Source organism: Varroa destructor, unplaced genomic scaffold (genome assembly GCF_002443255.2).
Source record: "Varroa destructor unplaced genomic scaffold, Vdes_3.0 BEIS01000005.1, whole genome shotgun sequence".
In the NCBI taxonomy this organism is placed as follows: Eukaryota; Metazoa; Arthropoda; class Arachnida; order Mesostigmata; family Varroidae; genus Varroa; species Varroa destructor.
This window is the reverse complement of record NW_019211458.1, coordinates 7683535-7707956: the sequence shown is the minus strand read 5'-3', so window position 1 is coordinate 7707956 and position 24422 is coordinate 7683535. Positions and strand designations below refer to the sequence as shown.

The 24422-nt window shown below is 38.9% G+C and overlaps 1 protein-coding gene across 1 annotated transcript in view; it reads left to right on the top strand.

Annotated features, from left to right (window-relative positions):
- The first annotated feature begins 330 nt into the window (after positions 1 to 330).
- LOC111252112 (ubiquitin-conjugating enzyme E2 Q2) overlaps positions 331 to 24422 on the top strand; it is a 26237-nt gene continuing 2145 nt past the window's right edge. Inside the window, exons 1-4 of the mRNA XM_022809569.2 lie at positions 331 to 860; positions 17389 to 17505; positions 22495 to 22708; positions 23789 to 24099. Of these exons, the coding sequence (XP_022665304.1) occupies positions 693 to 860; positions 17389 to 17505; positions 22495 to 22708; positions 23789 to 24099 (810 nt within the window). The 5' untranslated portion in view covers positions 331 to 692. The remainder of the gene's footprint in view (positions 861 to 17388; positions 17506 to 22494; positions 22709 to 23788; positions 24100 to 24422) is intronic.

Genomic DNA, 24422 nt, shown 5'->3' with positions numbered 1-24422 from the left:
CTCAAGATTTAATGGTGATAGTCTAAATGGCAGACGCTGTTACTATAACAAACGTTGTGTCCTATGTGCTGGGTTCTCGTCATTTTTAAATACAGCACTGGATTTCCCGCCACAAATTCGCGTCACTCGCTGCGCACCTCCAATATTTTTCATCCTTTCATAAGCACAGCCACCATCAGTCTCCGATCAATACTGGCTATGCATGCTTGACTGACTACTGGACTTCATCTCGCTTTGCGATTGGTACGGGCGGTCTTTGGCCCGCCACAGTGGCTCGATTTGTGGTACTATGTGTGGTACGATTTACTAGCCAATCCGCCATCTTGTCTTTGTGTTCTGATCATCGCGTAGTACTATGCCCTACGAGTAGCTGCGGAGTGCTACGTCTAGTCCGTCTGTGATCCCAGCTCTCCGTATCGCAACTGAGGGTGGGCTATAAGGATCTTGTGCAGCACAGGAATAAAATCGCCGTTTCACCTGTTCGGCCTTGTTGCATCGTTCCTGGCTTGTGCAGCTCGTTCTTTGTGCTCGGATCTCGTGGCTTAGTCGTAGTGCTAGACAAAGTGGAGTACGAGAAGCCCCCTCCGAGCATCAGCCAGAGGGAGGAATCAGTTCGTATGCGGGGTTAGTGCTGATTGGTTCGGTCGGTGTTCAGTGGCGTTTTCGAGTGTGATGCAGCACCAACTATAGTGATGATGATGGCGTGCCTGGTGCAGCTCAAGCAGGACATTCAGACGCTGCAGGCGTCTTTCCCAAAAAATCACGAAGTGTTCCAGGTGGTAGCCGCGTCCGTCGACGAACTAACCTGCCGATTTGTTGGCCGCAACTCGAAGAAATATGAGATCCACGCCAATATCACGGTAAGAACATAGTCAGTCAGTGAGTGTTGTAAGGGGCCTACCTAGGTGAAGGGTGTGAAGACCAGCCAGGAAACCAGCCATCGATCAGCAATTCAATTATAAAGGAATGTTTGATGTTCTTCAATTGCCTTCAGTTGAACTTGTTGAGGAAAAAGCCTATTGCAATGATTGTTTGAAGCGTAAAAGAAAGGTCAAAGAACAACGCAACTATTACGTCACATGTCCGTAATAATGGTTCTTTGGGAGTTCTTGGGCGAGTGAGGCCCCATTCTAGGTAAGCATTCAAGTGATCTTCTTATCCATCTTACTGCGTCTTATAATGAAAGCCATATATTCTATCAAATATATTACATTCACACTATATTATTGCTAATACTATTGTGCAAATTCGTACGCGAAAATACGCAGAAGTCGATTGTGGTATCACATTTTCCATCATGGAACACGGAGCTACTGTTGTATAGTCATTTGGGAACTAGGTACAACAATTTAGATCGGGGCAGATGTGAAGTGTCCCGTAATCATTGTGCTGCTACTGGCCTCACTTTCAATGCATAAATTGTTGGTTTTAGACTACTTCCAAGCAAATATACATATTAAGTACCATATATTTAGCCGAACATATCGCCATTACTGGTTCACTTGCCAAAAGCCTTTGATGCTAAAGACGTATTTTTTCTATCCCTTGTTTTCCGTCTTTCATCTCCGTATCGTTTTGCCCCCGCCATTGGTTGTAAGCAAGCGTCGTTCGTCGCTGCCTGTTTATCACAAGAAGTCCTATATTTTTCTTCAAAAGTGAAAATGGCTTCTCTTTACGGAAATGATAATTTCTGTGTGAAGGTATTAAATTGTGGTTTCCGATTGAATCCTTTAGTGCTTGCTTTAAAAATAGCAAGAAAAAGGCTAAGTGTACTTGCAGATAGGTGTTCTCACACGCACATACGAAAAGGCATATAACTATTGCTATTATTATTACTATTATTATTAAACATTTGTAATATTTTGTGATGTCTACTGCCTCTGCGATGTTTCATTAGTGAACCGCATGATATAATTTTTACGCACTATCATCCGCAAAATCAGTATTGGTCAAGCTAAACTTTAATCTCACCATAAACAGGCTGATTTCACTACAAAAAATGTGGTGCCCTGTAGCCGAATGTAAAAATTAAAAGCAATAAACATAATTTCGTGTACGGACATCTCACACATGTACATTCATCAATTTGTGTATTTATGGTACCTGAAGTACATATCTATTCGATTGTTATGTGCAAGGTTGAGCAATGATGGTCGAGACTGGGAATAGCCACAGCCAAATGTGTCGAAAACAGCTGTTTCGTCCTGTTATTTAATTGCTTCATCGAGCAGCTGCTGGCGATATCCAATTGCACACATGAGCCACGCATGAGCTGCGTGACTATGCACGTCATTAATGTTAATAGTGGGAGTCCATCAAAGAGTGACCGATTGAACGAAAAGCAACAGACCTTATATTTTTTTAGCCACTTATTAACTTATCCGTTTTTTACATTTCCCTTTTATTTTTTGCTGCCGTTGTCCCAAATCTGTACTAGTGGTGATATTGCTCATTGAATATTTATACTGCGAAGAATCATTCGTTGTTACGTGGAATATAAACAGGGAGAAGGTAACAAACCTGCAAGATACACGATATCCCTGCATAAGAAACAGACAGGGACCACTGTTGTTGCTAACGCCTACGGTATTTTTATATTTGATGTATTTTGCTATCGGCGATAGTGTAGTCTTTAGTTATATGAGCTGCAAGCGAACGCATGGACGTCGGACCAACAGATAATTACCAGCACCGCTGGCTGCTTGATGGCAACGGCGCATTCTCAACCATACTACACACATTCTCAATTCCACTACACCAACAATACACAGTGAAGAGTAGTGGTCATTCGAAAGGTAGGATATCAAAAACAGCGACAACAAACACGACACATTCTCATGCTAATTTATTATACGTTGCATCAGTTAAGTCTGAAGTGTGGGATGTTTAAGTATTTTTATTATGACAGTCATAAGAATATTTTAACTCGTGCTGAAGCACAGATATATATGTACTTACACAACGAAGAAAGAAGGTCGCTGAGAAACTGAGGACTAAATTTCATTTTTTTGGATGTGTTTTTGCTGTCTCTATTTTCTGTGAACCTGCATAACTATAACACAACCAAAGCTTATTCTTCGGCCAAGTGCGTTTTCGCCCGCTTCTGCTGCTTCATGCGATGTTGAAGGTATGATTTTGTTCTTGGAAACGGACGTGAACGAAGGCAGCCTTCTCGGTTAGCAAGCTCGCCCCTATACAAGCATTTTTTGTCTTCTTCTTTATCACTGACCGAAGAAGTCATTGCTGCTGCCTATGATTCTTACGGTTCAGTAGTTAATTAGCTGAGCTGACTGGCCCGTTTGATAGGTGGCAGTATGGGTCCTCTTAAGGTAGCAGACGATTTTTTGAGTCGTTAGGCTCGTTCGTCCTTGTTCAGTTTGTCTGCTTTGCTTGTAGTTGCCCTCACTTTCACCTTTACTTTCAGAAAATGTTTTTATTTGTAATCAGGCCGCTTATTTCGTCGCAGGTTGTTTGGTGGGTGGAGAGTCAGTGGCGGCAGCAGTAGGCCTTAACTATAATCGTAGTCGTAGTAGCAGCAGTTATTTGGTAGTCAACCCATCTGGTTTTTCCTTTTCTTCTTTTTCTTCGCCTTTCGTTCGGGTATTACTGACCGCTCGCTCGCTGTCCGCCATTTAAATCACCTGTCCTGTGCTCATAGTAGTCAGATATTTACCAGAAATAATTAAAATAGCTGTGGTCTACCGCTGTGCGCTCACTCACTATTGATGCCCATTCGTACACCGCGCTTGGTAAGTTTGTCAATCTTGTTGATTGCAAACATTAATAAACACACTGAACATCAAAAAGTATAGGTAAATCAAAATGAACAACCAAAAGCGACAATGGGGAACACGAAATATTGCGATGGCGAAGATAATTCTACTTAAACATAAGGATGTTCAATTTATATCTAAAGGAGCACCGTTGTAGAAACAATTGAATGTGATATGTAGCCCAAAAAACATCTCTAAGAAAAAAATAGTTGATCGGTTACCTCATACATGAAAAAAATTAAATTTGTTTGAATGTCAAAGCACGCTTTTGCTTCCATGGAAATAACACGTCCGTCGGGGCGATTCTGTGCGCTGTCATCTAGTTAAATTTTAAAGCAAACAATGTTCTTGGATAATTTATATGAATGGAAGCGAATCACTTGGAAAGTAATATGACTCGATTAGATCCGAACGAAGCAGGCAAACTATTAGACTACAACATATCGTATCACGCAAATTATTGGTAGCAACACATATCAGCTATTGCTAAAAATAGTACTTGATTGTTTGCATCAAGTACTGTTGACTGTGTTTGTCAAAATATAAATTAAGTTTGTCGCAAATATAACTAATTCTATGGTTCTGTAACCATTATGCGTAGCGCCCTTGAAAAAGTGAATTTTTTTATTATCTTTGAGCTTCTGTTATCTTTCGCTTACGTTTTTCATTATTTTAAATGCTTTCTAAGATAGAATTTTACTTCTTCCCATTCTTTTTCTAAATATCAACGCCGATAAATCCTAAACGTAGTCTCGGAAAGTATGGACGCTTGCTAGGGAAGTGCTGTCTCGGTAATGACTACAGGTGTGACGTTTTGTTGAGGTGCTTTTTAGACGATCAGTTTAAAGATCGCAATTCAGACGTCCGCTTTGTTGTACAAAAAGTAACGAGCAATTTAGCGAATATAATACTACAATACTAATTAAAAGAAACTAACTCACCCATTCACCTACTAACCCACAAGTGTAAGTCCATTCGATCATTCTTTGGAGCCCCTCTACCGCCGAACTAAAGAACTCGACATTATCTCAGATACGTTCTCTACTTGTATTTTATAATATTTTTTTTTGTAAAATGTAACTATTGCGGCAGCGATAAGCGGCTATTGAGACAAGATGACGCAAGTAGAGGTAGATAGGTAACGAGTTCAAAGCTCTCTGATATCACTCCTGCGACAAGTATTACTGCAACTTCGCTATAGTGAGAAATTGATTCTGGCTGATTTCGCGTTATTTCATGGATACATACATGAATGTTGTGTCTGCTGCTATTGCGATTAGTTCTATTAAGAGCATTAGTTCTTCCTGACTTGCAGCAGCAGTGACAATAGCAGCATTTTCCAGGATTACTCTTACTACTGGAAACATTGAAACCGATATTTTCTGGCCTGTCAACTTACGAACATTCTGTCTAATATATTAAAAGTTCAATCTGAAGTACAAGGATGATTCCTGTGATCAAGCAGCGGTCAGAGGCTAAAGCAGTAGCGTAATACGTATCGGCTAAAAATAGACAGAAGAAACGACAGCCACAGGCTAGCCGCTTGCCTGACTGCTTGGGCAGGCAGCTTAGTAAATGCATAAGCAAAGGTAAATAGATAGGTAGTAGAAAGTCGGAAGAAATTTTCCGGCATTACCCCACAAGTGAGGAAGTTAATCTCATATACACTGTAAAACACTGAAGAAGCTGACCCTGCATGCTGCTAGCTCGACGTACACGCCTATTGGTAGTCGAGGTGGTACCCAGAGAGTAGACAAGCGGCATGAGAAGAAACGCGTGAGGCAGGGGTGTATATCTAGGAGCAGAGGCTTGAGAGAGGATTTGTTCTTGCCGTCTGAGAGAGAGGGTAGCGACAGTTAGACAGAAAACTGCCCTGTGAAAGAAAGGTTGTTGTGGCAATAGTGATAGTGAAGGTGGTGGTGCCGCCGCCCCTTAGGGGGCACCAAGCGTAGGCACCAGCAGACAGGAGTAACATCAAAGTTGCTATAGGCACAGAAGCATTTGCAGGAACATTAGCGCGGCGCAATGATATTACTGTTATTACCAGTTCCGTGTCTGCCCTCAACTATTGTGATTATTATAGTTCTCATAACAATGTAACAAGCTGAGCAACTGTAACGGAACATTTACGGAGTTAGTCACGGGAGGTGTGCCTAGTATGACTGTCCGCATGTTGAATACTGAAAAAGAAATAATTTATTATTATACTACTGTTATCAGCCGTTTTAGCGATGGGACGGGTAGGGAAAACTCTAATGTAATTGCTTCTACTTGGAATTATAATTGTTATATGACAAATCCACAATTGCTGTTGGAATTAAAATCAAGGAGTTTAGTGAAAGTTAAGAGCTGGGTAATATAAGAAAAAATGTGTCAAGTGATATATTCGGTACTGCGATTAAGCATGGTTAATATCCACCTAACTACTTGACGACCTACTGATCCGATCTAGTGAGTTTATATGAGTGTCGTCGTACAAAAGAATATTTTAATTGAATTGAGTCGTGAAAATTATTGAATAATTATCTGTACATTATTCAGGAAGTGTGGAAGTTAATGATAGGGCGAACCGTTTCAGAAAACCACTTCTTAAAAAAACGTTTTTCCATATTAACAACTTAATTTTAGTTTGAAAAGGCTCAGCCAATGTGCAAGGAGGTGAAAATAGTCGCATGATCGACAAGCCAGCACTTCCGAAGTTAAGTCACATCCAATGGTTTCGTCATAATCCGTTTCGTTTCTACTCGCTTTTTGGTTCGCTCTTTTAAGTTGCTGTTTAATATGAATTATTAAACGACGAATGTTATAAGATCTCTATTTATTATGGTTATGATGTTATTGCCAATATGGTATCGTAGCGTCTTGGTTTTTTTACGTAATAGCATCGCTATCAAACGCAACCAGCGCTATGAATAAAAATTATGCGGTCCTTTGGCCCGGTTCATTGTTCGTTATACGACGTTCTTTCTGTCTGTAGATCCGCCTGGCTGGCCGGTTGACTGCCGACGTGCCTGCTCACGTCGTCCGTTTGTCGTCTGTTCATTCGACGTTATTCAAGGTCGTCCTCGTCTTTTAAATATCATTTTCTTTTTTTTTTTTGTTATTGTTATCACTCGTGCCATTACTACGGCTGCTGCTACGACCGGTGTTTTGGGTGCATTGCGCAAAAGCGAACCACGTTTAAGGACCACCAGTGGTAACGTAGCCTGGTGCTTTCTGTCACCGAAAACCGAAACAACAGTGTGAACAGTATCTGCAACACTAAAAAGCAGTAACAGTTCATGCAATGGCATTGCGGTGGTGTCCGCTGAACGGAAGGCCTTCCAACACGAGCCCGAACAGGTTCGTACGAATTGCTGGCCGATTTCCGTAAAGTCTGCAGTTTCGACGCAGCGCTCATTGCCGCCACCTTTTGTTCTTTTAGCCTACGTGTAGGCCTCTTGTTACCTCCCCGTTCATTGTTGCGGTGGCTGCTTCCCTTGTTGTAGGCAGCAGAAGTGGTAGCGGTGGCTGAAGCTCATTTAGGTTTCGCTGCTTGTATTATTCGGTCACAGAAACTGGTATCTTTACAATAGCAAGTTTCATCGAGAGCACAACAGAGTTATCGCTGAATGGCGAATATCCCTATTGTGTCGTGCTATCAGGAAAATACATTTTCAACTTTTTTTCATTTTTTAAATTATCCTGTCGTAGCCTCTACAAGCTTTAGATGAATTTAGGTCTAGTTTGTTCATTACGTGAGATCAATCTTCACGTACAGCGCATCGGACTAGTCATCGATGACGTATAGATATTATCCTCTTCGAAGATTTGGTTTTCGAAGATTTGGTTCTTGTTTGCTTTCTTTCCTCTCGTTTATTGAAAGGACTTTGTTTTATACCTCGTGATCAAGCATAAGACAGAATTTGCTGGGTCCGCAATTAAATTGAGGTGAGTAATGTGAACAGTTATATCGGGGAAGAAGGATACTGTTAACGATGGAATTTGCTGTTTCAATAGGAAACATCGTGAACTGCATTTGGGTTATCCAACACAGAATTTGTTGACCCAGGCTAGGCAAGTTGATGCTAATTTTGACCCTCTATTCTGTTTTCGCTTTGGTCATTTTCACACATTTCTTAAAACCGTTGAGGGTTAATCGTTGGATCAACAAATTCCAGCAAGTATTTTTCTGTTTTTAAGATTCTAAATTACGACCATTGATGGTTACATGAGCATTGCGATAAATACAAACCAATATATAATACGGAATAATACGTAGATAAACACTAACGCCGATTTCGTCTCTTCAACCGAAAAAAAAGGTCCGCAGTGCGGAGTTACTCGAGTAATCTACTTTTTGGTATATAAGCGATTTTATAAATGCACGTACTGTACTTCATTGCTCGGTTGTTTTGGGAAAAATTAGCTAAAATTCCTAAATTTCTTTTTTGCAAAAAAACTCCACCGCAGCTACAAATTGCTTCTACAAAAGTGTGCCACATGAATTAAGCAAAATACGTAAGCTCTGCTACGCATGTTTGTTTTGCTGTAATGCGCTCGTATTTGTGAAATACAATCAATTCTACTGTATACACTCGGGTGTACTGAGTGTGTTCTATTAGATATGTTGAGCACGTTTTTTTAAATTTGAAGTAATCCTGTATAATCCAATGAAGCCGTACTGCTTTTTGCAGAGTCTGCCAGTCATTCAACTCTCCAATACCTCTGCGTAACCCCGGACCGGTTCTTATTAACAAACAGCAAGCTATCGGCCCCAAGTGTAAGGAGAGACTCGACTCGATCGACAAAGATTGCTCTTATTCCTTAATTTTAGTAGCAGCTATATTTATGAGGAATCGTCTCAGATCTGTTTCAATAATTCGGCATAGTTTCGATAATTTCCTTTTTTCTTAAAATTGGAGAACACTGCCGAATGATCTAAAACAATATCAGTGTTTGTATAAATTGCTGATTATGTAATATATGTTAGCTGCACGTGTTAACGTTGAGTTCAGGCTAAGAGGTTCGTATTCTAAAAGCCATTAATAAGCTACTATAAGCTTAGTTGTTATATGCTTGATACGCTGATAGGATCTCAACGTACATATAGATACACGTCATCGCTCTTGGTACGTTTTTTGACTTTTGATTACTTTTATAAAAATAAATTAAATGAACATGCGGCCCAAGCAGCAATAAGTTACATAAAAATTATTCTAGAGATTATTAAGCTCAAGTATGCTTGAGATGGCATTTGATTCTATTAAGTTATTGAATATTTCAACTTGCAGCAGAGAAACTTAGCCACAGCATAAAAAGAAAACTGGTAAAAAAAAAATAAATAAACGCACAGGAATTTTTATCGTTTGAGAATCTTCTGCTAAACGATGACAAACTATGCAAAAGTGAACGAAGTATTAGGAGGTGTTAGGTATGTTCAACCTGAAATCTACCTTATGGCTGAATGAATTTAAAATTTAGAAGGTATCTCACGAATTTCTGAGCTACAAAACTGAGGGTATAATTTGTTTGAAACTATACAGTCCTAGCTCAATGGAAAATTCTCTAATTTGCCACAGTTTTGGTGAAGATCCATGCACAATTCTCATGAGGGCAAGTAATAGCATAGCAGTAGCAGAAACAACTTTCAAATCTAAAGAAAGAGAAAATATTGTACAACAGGTGTTCACTGCCGAGGAAGTTTTTTGGAAAAAATTAATATTTTTTATAATAATTTATATATATATATATATATATAATTTATAAATAAATAAGGCTATTATGAGATTATTTTTCTCTATACTATTGTAGAGAGTCCTTAGATCTTGTGTGGTTGTTGATCAGAATGTGGTTGTTGTTTAATTTTACGATGCGAATTCCTAATATGAATATATAATGTTTCATTCATACATTTGTGGTAACGAGAAATAATCGAAGATAATCAACTGGCTGATTACTTAATCTATAGAAATTGATACTGGGGAACAAGCGGCTAGCGTTACTGACTTGCGATAGCCATGAAGTTAAGTAACGTTTACATATTATAGTTACCGACTGGCTTTCGCTACTCGAGCAGCGATAAAGCCTATAGAAAAGTGTTAATTTCTTTTTAGTATGAATATGTTTTTATGTAATACTTTCAATCCAGGTCATAAAATTCAGAAATTAGCATTTTTCAAAAAGATCTAAGGTGTAGCATGGCTGAGGGACTATCGCCATTCAACCAGCCATATTATAATGAAGTAGAGTACAGCAGATTGTGTTGTCCACGGTTGCGCAGAATGAATGCTTGCACTATACACGATACCACATGTCACATGGTCAGGGTTTTAATTTTTTAAATTGGATGCCTGCCACAAAATAGGAGAAATATTCAAAGTAGAATTGAAAAAAAGGACATAGCATAGATTGGGCCATTACCAAATGCAATAAAGAAGAAGTGACCATACCTAGAACCCAGAAAAAAAAAACATGCACAACTGTGGTTAGTCACTACTGGCTCTCAGATTTGGCGTAATGTGCAGTCACATTGTAGAAGACACTTAACTTCTTCTATGGAATGATAGCAAGGATTTGCTGAACATTGTGAAAGGCATTAACCTGGGTGTTTTTTTTACTTGTAGCGTTACTTCCATGAACAGTGCACAACAAAAGCCAGTTTGGGAGATTGGAGTGGTTTCATTGTAATAAAAACTGCATACGCGTATATATATATATACATATATATATATATATACGCGTATGTATGGTAGAGTGGACAATGCATATTCTCTAAGTATATAAACTAATAAAACCAGGATTTCAAAGGAGACTACTGTAATTATTAGTAACATAAATGTTTATTTAAGTGTAAAAAGTGGACTTAGAAAGGTAAAACTAAAAATCTATGTTTTCCAAACCTTTGGTTTTGAAAATAGTCGGTTTACTCAGATGTTTCGGCCTCGTTGAGGTTCGTCACATGGCATAGATATTTAATGCTTCAAGTTGTTATTTATGTGCAATCTGTGTGAATAGTTTGTGACGGATAAGTTGCACCCTCATGCAAAATTAGTCGTCTATAGACCATGTACGTCGAAGGACGAAACACAGGTGAGAGAAGGTTGGCATAATATTTTCCTTGACTGGCTTCTTATGTTCTCGGCGGTACCGCGAGTTATTGCTGGATGGGAACATCTGCTAGTAAGAGATAAGACCGTTTTTTTCTAACCAAAGGGCTTTAGAATTTTTACAGGAAGAAATTGTTTTAGGCGCTCAGAAATAGTAGCTCCTAGCAGACACGCTAGCTGAGGCTCGTTGCAATGAATAGAAACTTCGATAACGGTACGTTGATCAACGTCTTTACTACCCATAGCTGTAACTAGCTATATATGTTATAGGGTTTTTGCTAGTATATCTTCGAATCCGAACTTTCTAAACAGCTATATTTATGGGTTACATACAATTTTGGTGACCATGATTAATTTCTTAATAATTTATCCTGACTAATGATAATTAATAATCTTCACCGTTTTATGATAAACGTAAAATAAACAGCGGGACGAAGCGGGCAAGTAATCTCATTATAGGCCTATCAAGAAATTCGGACTGATGCTTAGAAAATAGAAGCCTGTGAACACTAGCCCATGTTGGAAACTGTTGAAAACATTTTCTTTGTTTTAAACACGTTAATTTTTAAAGCTGAAACAATCACGACCAGACCATTGTGGTAGTAATTGTCGTAGTAATAATTATTACTGTAACTCACGCTTAGTGGCAGTACCGAATGAAAAACTCTTCTTAAAGAACAAAAAAGAAATAGTTGTCACAATGGTGGCAAGGCAGCAGTTCTACTTAATTTGAAAATCCTGCCGTTGCTAAGTGTCCGACTGTTGGGTAGTTTGACAGTCTTGTACAACCGCTTGCGTGAACTTGCTTCTTTTTGACGTGCGCATTATGCAGTTAAACTGACGAGATGGCTAGATAGTATCTGCTTACTGATATGGAAAGGCGTTTTAAAATAACATACTTGAAGGCCAGGCATGATTATATACATACAAATGTTATATACTGATAGTACTCGACATAATCAATACCGAGCTATCCTGGCATGAACATATACATACCGAAATTTTATGACTAGATCGCAAGCGCCACGTACCGGACCCACAGAGCAATTGCGATCATAAGTTGTTCTGAGTAAGTAACACTTTCATAAAGGAGGTATCTTACGTTTCTAGGGTAATAGAAGCGCACAGTTAAAATCGTAGCCGAATCATAGGTGTGCTGGCAAAACGAGGCAGGTCGAATTAAAAAAATATGGAGGTCACGAATTAGCCTCTGTTATAATGCATTCATGAATGCACGCAGAGTTCACAGTAATAGCATATGATAGCGTAAGATTTCTTAAATTCAACTTCAATTTGCCTTTCGCAAGGAGATTGTGATTAACCCATATGCCCAAGATTTAATTCGAATAGTGTAAATATCTGGTTGGTGGCGGTCTTCGCTCAAGGGTAGCAACCATGTAGCAATTTACCACAGTTAGAGACAACGCTGTTGTCACTTCATCAACTCCGAGGGCCATATTCTCATTCTATGACTCGTGCAAACACGCACGAAGCAGCAGCGATATAAATTGAATTGAAACAACAATGTGAAAAAATAATTGTGTTTACGCGACTTTATAGAAAACGGGCGTCCAGGTTGCATGTGGCAATAAGAAAAATAATAATGAGAGTCGGTTTTTTTTGACGAAATACTTGAATATGTTTTACTGTCATTGTCATCACCTCCTTCGCGCTCGCAAAAACGCACACCCTTGTAAAACATGCAATCTTGTTTTCCACGAAGCCAAAGCTAAACATTGCCACTACGATAACAACAGGTAGGCCCCCGTGGAAGCTGAAAAAGATACGGAAGTGACGTCATCGTTTAGCCGTTCCCGCCACCGCAACCAACGCCGTCATAAAGTGGCAACTTCCAGTGATTCGTTATTGTGATTCTCATTCGTTGGTTACTTTTATTCTTCGTTACTGAAAAACGGCATTTCGGTCAGTGTCCCCTACGACTGAGGATAGACCCCTTCTATTGTAAAGATGTGCAAAAGGAAATAGAGTATATCGTAAATATTGTTTTTTTCTTGTATCGTTTTTGTTTTCTTATCGTTGTTGACGTTGCTTAGGATTAGAGAACGCTTCCCACTGGTGGTAACCGTAGGTTTATTTATTGTTATTATCAACTTCCGTCATCACAGATTTTAATTGTTCAACACACCTCGTTTCCGCTAGGCTCAGTAGTATAAGTAGAAAAGCACGAACACATATATATATGGGGGTACGCACGGATTACACTAAGTTCATTTATTAAGATATATTTTTCATGGTTCCAAAAATGAGCTACTGTGTTGGGGCGTAGTTATTTTAAACAGGTACAACAGACAAAGTGCTACACCTGCTCGCTCTAAAGGTATTTACGATACTAACAAGAAACAAGTCATATGCTGTGAATCACTTAGTTTCCAAAGGCACCTAAGATGAGAAATGTTGCTGCGACAGACGTTGATTGAAACGGATCCACTTTTAAGCATGCGCAATTCAATTTTCCTTGGGTCTTTCCTTGGGATCCGAAAAAGGCGCTAAATAGCGATCGTATGAATTGTGTTCGATTGTTCTTCATGGTCAAGTTCCGGGACTACTCTGTTAGGTTATTAAATAGCGAGTAGTTTTGGGCTTGCAGCTGCTATTATCCGTTACTATCGACCTATAACAGATATATCGATCCCTTTAAATAGAGCCACGCGCCTGAACTTTTACACCAATTTCTCATATACATATATATAATTCGTCTCCTGATGTTAAATAGAATCAATGAGTAGATTGCATACGTTTTTCAGCTATATTGTATTGATTTAACATAAAGCGCAAAATAATGTCACAGAAATGGTAAGCTAATAACGCTTATTCAAAAACATTTAAATCATGTACAGAGTTGTAGAGTTAATTTCAGTCGTTGCTTTGATATACTTAACGCGTATTCTTCTTATATGAAGAGAAAGGTCGAGTTTAGGCAAGTAAGTAGACTGTTCTTACTATCGGGGTTAGTGAAGTATCTTGGACATCTAACCTCAGTGGAAAATGGTTAGGAAAGTTCAGCGGAAACGTGCGGAACTAGTTGTTGTCCACAGTTTAGTTTGTTATAGTTACAACCTATAAAACATAATGTATATACAACTAGGTTATTATAGCACTATGGCTCGCTGGGTGCCGCTAAGCGCTCTTTACTCAGTCGATGAGATTCTCTGTTCCAGTATCGAACGACTAGGTACGCACATATTTTTTTTATATATATAACTAATTATAGCAGATATAAACATCAAGGTAAATGGGGCTATGAAAAGAGTAATGTCAGTAGTGGCGCAGCAAAGGGTTACGTGGTCTTTGGTTACTTTTTGCATTACGGTTACTAAAGAACAGTGGCTTTTACTATGCGTAGGTGAAAATCTGGTAATGTAAAAATGTAGAAGAGTACAAATTAGTACACGGGAAGTTTAGGCAATTTTTTTTTATAACAATAGAAATTTAATGTTGCGTTGCAGATAATCATGTAGATATGCTGGGTGATATATATCTCAATAAACTTTCATTTAACACACTTCTCGTATAGTATAATCTTCGGGTTTCACCTTTTCCTCCCTGAATCCCCGCCGTGAAGATGCATTCATATTCATCCGACTAAAGTGATCAAATAGTACTTATATTATCATTATCTGTTTTTTGATATTTATAATATTGCGATCGCCATCGTAAATAGTCGTCGTCCCCTTCCCCCACCCTACATGTGACCCGAAATAAATAATGTAGTGTATAGCAAAGAGAACATAATTTTCTTTTTCGTTCTTATAATTGTTTATTATTATGGAATAATTCGTTGCCACTTGAGCGCTTTATTTGATCCTTACTGCGATTTAAACCTAAAGCATGAAACTGTAATTTCTGCTTTATATTTGTGATGTGCTTTTTCCATAAAGCTAATGAGCTGAGCTAAAAGAGCTAATAAAAAATTAATTACAGATATGAATTTAAATTAAAAACACTAAAAAAGAAAGCCCGCCTATCCGTTGCTTGCCCTATATTTATTTATTCGAAAGATACATCTACGTAATCCGTCGTTATTTTTATCGTAAACATCTGAACCAATGTCGACCTGCTTTCTGAGTACTGCGTCACAGAAGCTATCGCCATCGTTGTCACCGCAATCTCGTTTCTCTCTATTGCGAAAATGGTGATTATGTGTGTAGGTCCACACGACAAAGGCCGTCAGTAGTTTGTCTATTTTCCTGTTAGCCGAATGAGTAACTAAGCCTTGTTGCAGTTGCAAACGCTAGATATACTTGTGTGTAAAGAAAAACATTTCTTTTTGACACAAATATGCGCTATGGAAGTCTCGGAGCAAGAGCGTGAAGGATGTCTGTCACAAAGTAACCTTATAGATAGTGACTAATAGAGATACTATTGGATATAAAACATATTTTTCAACGTAAGTCTCACGCTATGCTAGCTTACTCCACTCATCGTTTTGTACAGCCAAATCATATGGGACGCTACCATAACAAGGTAATAAGAAGGTAACCTGCCATCATTGATCGCTCGATACTAGCTAGTCGTCGTTCTTATTATTGGTGGTAGAAACCAGTTACGTTAAGGAGGAGGGCAAACGAGGAAGAGGAGATGATGGGAGTGACCAGGGTAGCAAAGTTGGCGGGCACTAATAACGCTGAATGCTATCATTATGGTAACTTAAACCACTGAACTATTTTCCATCGAACCTTTTTCAACGCTACTGATAAGGACACCCCCTTGGCTTGGTGTGCCACCTTCCCCTCGTAATTTGTCTTTCGGCAGTCTTCCTACCACCTTTGTTGACGCGCTTTTTCTTTTGCTGCTGCTGCCACTGCGGCGTTCTGACGACTTTTTTCGCAACATCCAGGCTGCAAGTTTATAGTAGCAACAACGATCGCAAATCGTCCTGATACCGATACCACGAAAACTAGCGAATTACCAATATGTCATACGTCTACTACACCTGCTTTTATCTGATTATTTACTAAAACGTCAACATAGCAACGAACGTACGCGATATGCTGGCAACTTTTCCGGAGTAGCTTTTGGTTCTTGTGAGTTCCGTGTAAGCTCGTGTTTATTGGATATATACCAGTATTTGTGTCGACACCCCTCTAGACACTGAGATGTACTGATTTTTATGCATTCTATAAACATGTGTTCAGTATGGATAAAAAATATGAGCTCTATAAAAACGTTTGGGGGACAAAAACGGCGCTGGAGCTACAGGCTTGTACGCCGATAAACATACATGAATTCCGTGCATGTTTAAGTAAACAAGCTACCGCATTTTAAATGAGTAAATAACCACTATGTGCAACGGAGAATACTTGCTTCTAAACAATTTCGTTATCCTAATTTGCGGACGCTGTAAGAAAGAACACGTTTGCCAAATAAAATAAACCGTGTTCGATTCAGCCTGGCTGCGATGCTTCAGTGATTTGGAAAGTTTGCAAGATACACCCAATGAGGCACAGGATCATGTGTAACATGTTGCTGTTAGCTCACCATATCTAGTATTACATTTTTTATGCATCACCTGAAAGCCCGACAAAAATATTCATTTTTGATCAGCCTATGTATGTAAGGCATAAGCAAAAAGAAAGTTATAAGTACGAACGGATTCTTTTCTAAGATATTATGCTAAGCTTAGATTTATTACTTGTATATCTAGAGGGCGAGGCGAACGTGTAGGCTATTTGGAAAAACTTGTTCACGGCTAGAGATCTGTCATTTAACGTTTATCAGAGTAGCACGCGAAACCTAAATGGCTCTAATAAGGAGCGGATTTATATGTGCAACACATTTGTAGCGGGTGTGTCCTAATACCATCGTTGTAATTCCTAAAAGACAATGTTATAGTTTCATAGCCTTTTTTAGATATTTTTTAGGTATATGCTATTTAAATTGTGATACTTACGACAACGCCTATAGTAGTTGTTTAAATGGCTTTATTGATAACATCAAATTACCTAGAGTTTTTTCGGAAGTGGTATAATGGTGTTTCTGTTACAAGCGTTGCGCAGTTAGATCTGTCCCTTACCGCAATAATTGACGTATCTTCTGATGCTCAATCAGGTTTATAATTAGCATTTTTCAATTATGAGAAGAGTCTGTCTAGATAATGTTTGCGTTAGGCACAACTTGTGTTTCAGTAAAGCGAAAACTTAACTGTTAAACTAGAAGTAACTGTCTGTCTCTCTACAGAGGCACTGCAATAAATGAACTGATGAAATTCTGCTGTAAAAACATAGTCGATTTCCGGAGCACTGACCATCTCCCAGCTAAAAACAAAGGCATGGAGTATGGTGATTCGAATCATCTCGCCGTGTAAGAACATTTTCTGAATGGATGTACATTGAATTTGCAGCAGATAATTGAAAACGCCGAGTACCTTTAAGTAATACGGTACAGTGATGAATTACAAATGCCAATAATGCGAAACAAATTAGAAATAATATTATAACGCAATATATTGTACTTATGTTGTACGTACCATGTTAGTGAAGTATAAATTTGTTCTTTGTTGTTTACAGGAAACGTATCCCCAAACGCCGCCGGTATGGTTCAGCGATACCGAAGAACCTGCTATTACCAACATCGTCCAAATGCTGACAAACACGTCAGGAAAGGACAACCACATACTTGCACAGGTGAACAAACGGTTTTTTTTTTATTTCATGTAAAATCCTCAATCCCTACAGTCGAAAAATCCTCTAAGCTATCTGGGTAGATGAACGATGGGCAAATATATACATGGGCCAAAGAGTAGCACTCTTGATTGTCAAACACTGGCTTCCAGTTGTGATAGACGTTGAGTTGCTCATTTCTCACCCCCCCCCCCCTCCTAAAACAGAAGCTAGCGTTTCCTTCGAGTGCGTACGTCGAACATCGAGTTACCCGTTTTGAGTTTGATTCAAGTTCGCCGGTTACTCGCTTGCTCAAACAATACTCGTTATCGAGTACAACAACGTGATACCTCTAACCTTTCTTCAAAAAAATTTTTTTTAAATGAGCTCGTACCGATGAATATCTTACAGACAGTACACAGAATTTTTTCGATAACTGCCATGATGAGCTTTCTGCTTAGTCAAGTCAATATACCTAACGGCTTTTTAATCCGCAAGTGACTCCCAGCTTTTTATTGTATTGGTTCACTCCAGATATGGATCGTGAGGTATTATTACAGGGGTCATTGAAGTGAGGGCTCACATTGTAGCTGAGCGCACCCCAACTTTTCGCTGATTGTCGAGGCGAAGAACAGGTTTACGTGTGCAGAGTGTCAGCCCCACTATGAAGCATTAAATATGTCACGATACTTTTGCCTTTTATACATGACTTATAATTGCAGCCGGCCTCCGCTTTTACTCACGTTTTGCTGTTATGGCTATGGCCGCGACCATTACCATATTGTTAAATACTTCGGATCTGTTACTATTTATACATCGCCTTCTACACCGTCGTATCCCAACTGGGTAACAAAGAACGTCTTATACGGAAATATTTCATCCTCAGCGGGAATCGAACCAGCATTAGGCTGATGCAGTAAATAAAGCGCACTAACGACTGAGCCCTCTTGTTTGCTGTAGTCCGTAGAGTTAGCCAGTCGTAAGTGTTTCCTGCACTACGCTATACAGCGGTTTCTGCGTTTTTTGCGAGATCGTCAATAAATATTGTGGACACAAGCAGAATGAAAAATCAAGCCATTGAAAGCGGGAGCAACTGGCACTTAATTTTTTGTTATAAATAGCCATAGTCGTTAGAAAGAACATAATCATCTTATTTGTAGCCATATAGAGGACATTAAGTTATTGTAAAGCCAATTTAAACCAAAATAATAGATACACGGTTGGATGCTAGTGAGCAAGACCGGATGGCATTTTACACAAAAAAAATATGTGTTATCGATCTGGGAATCTAAAATGAGTTAGTTGGGCCGGACTGATTTTCTAGTGAGCTTTCCTTAATGGGCATATTTTTACACATTTGGGCCAGTACCCTGGCATCTTCTGGACAACCATACAATTCTCGTGTATATAGGTAACTTAAATCAATAGTGGGAGACGCTTGCCTACCGGTTGCTTTTGCTAGGACATGGAAAGCCCCCTAATCACACGAACTTAGGTCAGGAGAATATACTTTGGATATTCATTTGGTCACTCGAAGAAGTAATTGAGGCATGGCGATGAGGTTTGACATTATCATAAAATAACCAGATCGCATATATTGGTTGCCGTGTTAACAATCCATAGAATTTTCGAAGAAATCGAGACAGCAGGCTGTATTCATTGTTTCATTATTAGCAAGTACCCGTAGTAACTGATGCCCCTGTTGTCCATTGTAAGCACTACCATTACCTTACGTCCACTCCTACTCGGTTCCTCTGCAGGGCGACGTTATTCTCTCGCCTGGCTCCTTTCCGGCTGATGAAAATTGAATCATACCTTGTTTATGGCTCCAGGCTGGCTTTCTTTATTGATTAAAGTTACGCATGTACCACACGTGCTTCCTACTGGCCTGAAGTAAATTCATTAGGGACCCTTTTTACTCAGGTTCTCCATTTTCAGTATTTAGGGTATGGTTCTGTAGCACTTCACGTATGAAATGCTAATCTTGGTCGACAGGGCCCTCAAACTCTAAACCTTGCTTTCGTAAAGTCTTTTTTTGATTGCATCAATACGTTTTTGTCTTTAGGATTTTGATATTTGGTTATTTCCTGGCTGGTCGTCAGCAGTTCATTCTTGACTCTTAAAACGTTTGCACGGTGTATGTATTGTGCTTTTTGGCGGACCGTCTTTCATTCGACTTTCCTTTCGATGGACTCAATTTGGAATGTAAAACAATTTACTGATTTTTTTTTTAAATCATTCTTTTTCCTACCCGCTTTGTACTATAATTTGTCCAAATATATTGGCAAAAATAGATTTGGCAATGGTGCCGGTTAAATGCGTTTCGCACAAGAAGCCCGCGGAATTTTTTGTAGCAATATTAAAGCCAATAGTGAATCAGGAATCGTAAAAATCGGAAATTTGAAACAGCCGGAAGTTCCAAAAGGTGCAAAGAGGCATGGATAAGTAAATACTTTATACCGAAAATAAGAGCTAATACCTGTAAATAATCCAAGTTCGTTAGAAATGGCCTTTTTGTGAAATTTTTGTCAAATTCCTAGCCCTTTAAACCCAAACCTAAAAGTGTGCATCTCCCACTCTGACCGATGAAAATTTTGTTCGGACCTTTTAGCAACTCCACGGAGTAATATGGATGGTTAATTCAGACAAAGATTTTTTAATCTTAGTCTGTAACTAATACCACGTAAAGGTATGGGAATTGCCGATCTTTGGAAACAACACACTATATCAACCACGAATGGTTGTTTTATTGCACGAAAAAAACTTCTCTAGTATTAAGAGTGGCGTATGGGTTCGCAAGGAAAATTAACGTTTAGTAATCAAATTTTTTCCTCGAAGGCCACAGCGCTGCAAAAATTTGTCGAAGAATAATGAATCCATCAGATAAAGTGGCCTGAAGCAAAAGTACTGCACATGAGTGATACAAACAACTGAAGAGCCGAGATTAGTCCTGAAGAGAAGGTAATTAGATGTCAGGACCCGAAGTGCAAAAACAAATTGCTACAATTAAGGAGGCCTTTTACGAAAGCAGAACTTTGATTTTAACATCTTTATCAGATAAGACTAGCATTTAATGTGTAACGGGTTATAGATTAATAACCCAAATGTTAAAAATATGACAGTTGAGTAAAGGTGGCATCTCCGCGAATTGACTCCAGACCATTTGAAAATATGTATGTTATATGCTACGTGCAACTAGCCAAACTTAAGTATCCACTATCTATTATTTAATGAAAGCATATATAAGAAGAGTATTTAATTAGTAATTTACAAGAATCTGTTTGGAGGATACAGTCGCCATAGACCAGGCATGGTTTACCGCTAAAAGAAAAGGGGCCAGGTGAGGGAATCAGTAGCCCTGAAGATAAGCCGAGTAGAATCGAATGAATAGTGATGATAGTACCTGCAATGGACATCAGAAGCATCAGCTACTATAAAATGAAATGATGAATGTAGCCCGCTATCTCGAGTTCTTCGAAAGTTTCGTGTACCATTGATATGGCAATCGAAAGCACATGATTTCTTTATAACAGCGCCAGACCTCATCACCCTGCCTTAACTGTAAAAAAGTGTAAAACTGAACAAATGAATACTCAACTGACTCTCTAGATCTAGATCCATGTGATTACGAGGTTTTCTACTCCTGAAAACAACCGGTGGGTAAGCATATCTTACTATCGATATGCTTTGAAAGCCATAGATTGACAAATTACATAGGAGTGCGAGCGGTACCTGAGTGTCTAGAAACTACCAGAGCTTTAGGGCACGTGTAAGAAAAATAGGTGAAGCTACCTCTGACATATATTGAAAAATCATCATGCTAGCCCGACTAGTTCAATTGTTACTCAGTTTCAAAGTGCGCCGAATTTGCTTGTAGCGCCCTAATTCCTATAGGATGAGGCACCTACATTAGGACAAATTTTTCTGGGATGTTTGTCGTAATAGGCATATGTCGATCCCCCCTTGTTTGAAGCTGGAAGAAAGCCTGTTCTGTCTATAACAAAATAATGAACTTGTTATGGTAGAAAATAATGCGTCATTTTTGCAAACCGAGCAAGAAAAACCCGTTATTCGATCACCTTATGCTAGATGAAGATCTGTTAAGATCAAAAATCCAAGATCCATCCTTCTACCACCACAAAATTTGATTCCGCTAGCATTTTTTGTATGCATCGTATCTGAGCGATACGTTGATAAGTTCCTACTAATATTGCACAACTACTATTAAGAAGTTATTTGCGGATTAATAAAGGACTAGTGAGTAATTTTATTATAATAAATATGGAACATTTCGTTGAAATACTTGTCCTAATTCATACGTAGTCTTAACAACAAAGCCTCAATTTAGGTGTCGTACTATGTATATACGCGTGCATGCAATGAATATGTATCCTCCGTTACTGCGACGAGCTCATATCTTGAAATGTCTGAAGAGTCGAACGGATGGTAACGTAAATGGTAAAGTTTTTCAAAAGCAAAATCTATCGAATTACTTCAACTCTTACTACGTCTAAACGCATTTGGTTGTTTATCCTTTTACGTTTCCCTTTACATGGAGATAACTGTTGTAATATAATTAGGCCTTCTCTTTGACTCTTCAGCCCGCAACCTGTTGAGTTTTAGAAATATAATAAACATCTTCGATAACGTCCCGTCGCTATTATTTTTATCATTTTTAATATATTATTTATTTATTTATTATGTTTATTATATTTATTTATATATATTTATTGAAGTCAAATACATTTTTGTGATGAGAAACTTTAACCTGTAACAATCTTTAAACGTTTGACATGTCTTTGATCTGCTTAAATATACTTATAACTTTATATCAGATTAAGAGACTTATAGTTTTGTTATACTTCTATATACACATATTTGCCATTAAGAACGTTGCTTATAACATTTCTGGTTACCAGATATTTTCAATTCCGATATTAGGTAGAGCAGTTTGAGAATAACGAAAAATAAGTACTGTTTCTGTTTTTGTTTACGGCTGGTAAACGGGTTTAGGTCCGGGTTCTAGTACGAGAGTTGTGCAAGTTGCACTCATTTTCGGAGCCGCTCGAGCTGGAGAAAATGGAACAAGCGTCATCGTCGATCCTGCTATCACCGCCCCCTTCGGCGCCGTCGGATGCACCGTCGGACGACGAGGAAGATCTCGAAGATATGGATATGCACATCGAAATGGAAGAAGAAAGCGTTGCTGACAAAAGCAAAGATGAAGGTACCGCACAAACTATTACAGCAACAAAGACGCTGCACTCTGAATCTGTATATTTCTTCCGTAGTGCAGTTATGTAAAATGTAATTAGAATTATCGGAACCCTACGTTATTTTGTGAAGTTTCGTATATCTTTTTCATAGTTTGAAATAGTCATGTAAAATAATAGATTTTGCATCTTTATTGTGCTGTTATTCATTCTATAATAGGAAAATTAATTGGCGTATATCATAGGAATAAGCTCCCCTGCTTTTAATGTTCAACAGCTCGGCTCTTATTGGCACTTTCAATTGGATCATAAAAACATTTGCGAAGAGGATCTATCTAGCATTTGTTGAAGCTATTATTTGTCACGTATTTGTCTACGCTATTCAAAGCTGCGTTGCGTACTTAAGCATTTCAAAAAAAAGTTATACACATGAGCCGTTTGTCGTTTCTAACAAAAAAAATATCAGCAAAAGTATTGTCAAATTCTGCTCAGTACGCATGACTCTAGTATCTGAGCTGTTCCTGCTACTGCTGCTTTTGTTACTAGGATAACAATCAGCGAAGATGCCCTAACTCAAAGCTGGCCTTGCGACCTATTAATGTGGCACGCTGCTGTTAAGAGCTGCTGCAGTAACAAAAACAGCGACAGGTTGTTGGCAGCTACATGGGAGTACAAAACTTGTTCATGCGCCCTATGACGGACACCATTAGATGATATAATCCTCAACGAGCTTCGTCGAGATGCGACGCCGCAAGCTAGTGGCGCGCGTTTTGGATCATCATTCAAATAGTCATGCGCATTAGATCGAACGCCGCTGCTATTGTGTATATGTTGTGGTTGACCGTATCGGTGTTGTTTGGCGTTTATTGGTTCACCGTATGACTATCTCCATCATTGCTGTCGTTATAATAATAATAACAATAATAATCCGGGCTTTTCATAAGGAAAGGGAAATAAGATTTTGTTCCTCTAATGGAAGTTGTCGCTTGAATCGTAATTTAATTTCCATGCAGTGTATCAGCACGTGGATATTGTACACTGTGTCAGCACCTGCATCTAAACAACTGTTATGTAATGTACGTGCGTTTTCGTAGTTGCTGGCCTATCTGTTGAGCACGTGGTGACACTGGAGCGTCTGAGACAGAATCAGCGCAAGGACTACTTGAAGGGCTCAGTATCGGGATCCGTTCAAGCGACTGACCGACTTATGAAGGAGCTCAAGGAGGTGTACCGCAGCGAGAGCTATAAACGCGGCGTGTTCGCCGTTGAGCTTGTCAACGACTCGCTCTACGAATGGAACGTCAAGCTCTTCCGGGTGGACCCAGACTCGCCGCTGCACGCCGACATGAACATACTCAGGGAAAAGGAGGGGAAGGATCATATTTTACTCAACATGCTCTTCAAAGTATGACTAGTTTTTCCAACACACCCACACAATTATCGTTGGCCAAAATCGTAGAAATAGCTTTGATGAAAATATCGACGTCTCATAGTATGCCTCAAAGTTCTTGAACAAGTCACGTTCAGCGTATAAGGGCCTAAGATGTTAATGAGTTGAGACCGCTTAATATGAGTAACTATCTTTTTTGTTTTGCTCATTTAGTAAATGCAACAGTGTACTTGATAGTTAGGATTCCATTCAACTTAACAATGATAATCACTATCATCAAAAGGCATGCTGGTTCTCTACAATCTTTTTGTCAGCCATAAATGTTAATTTGCACTAAT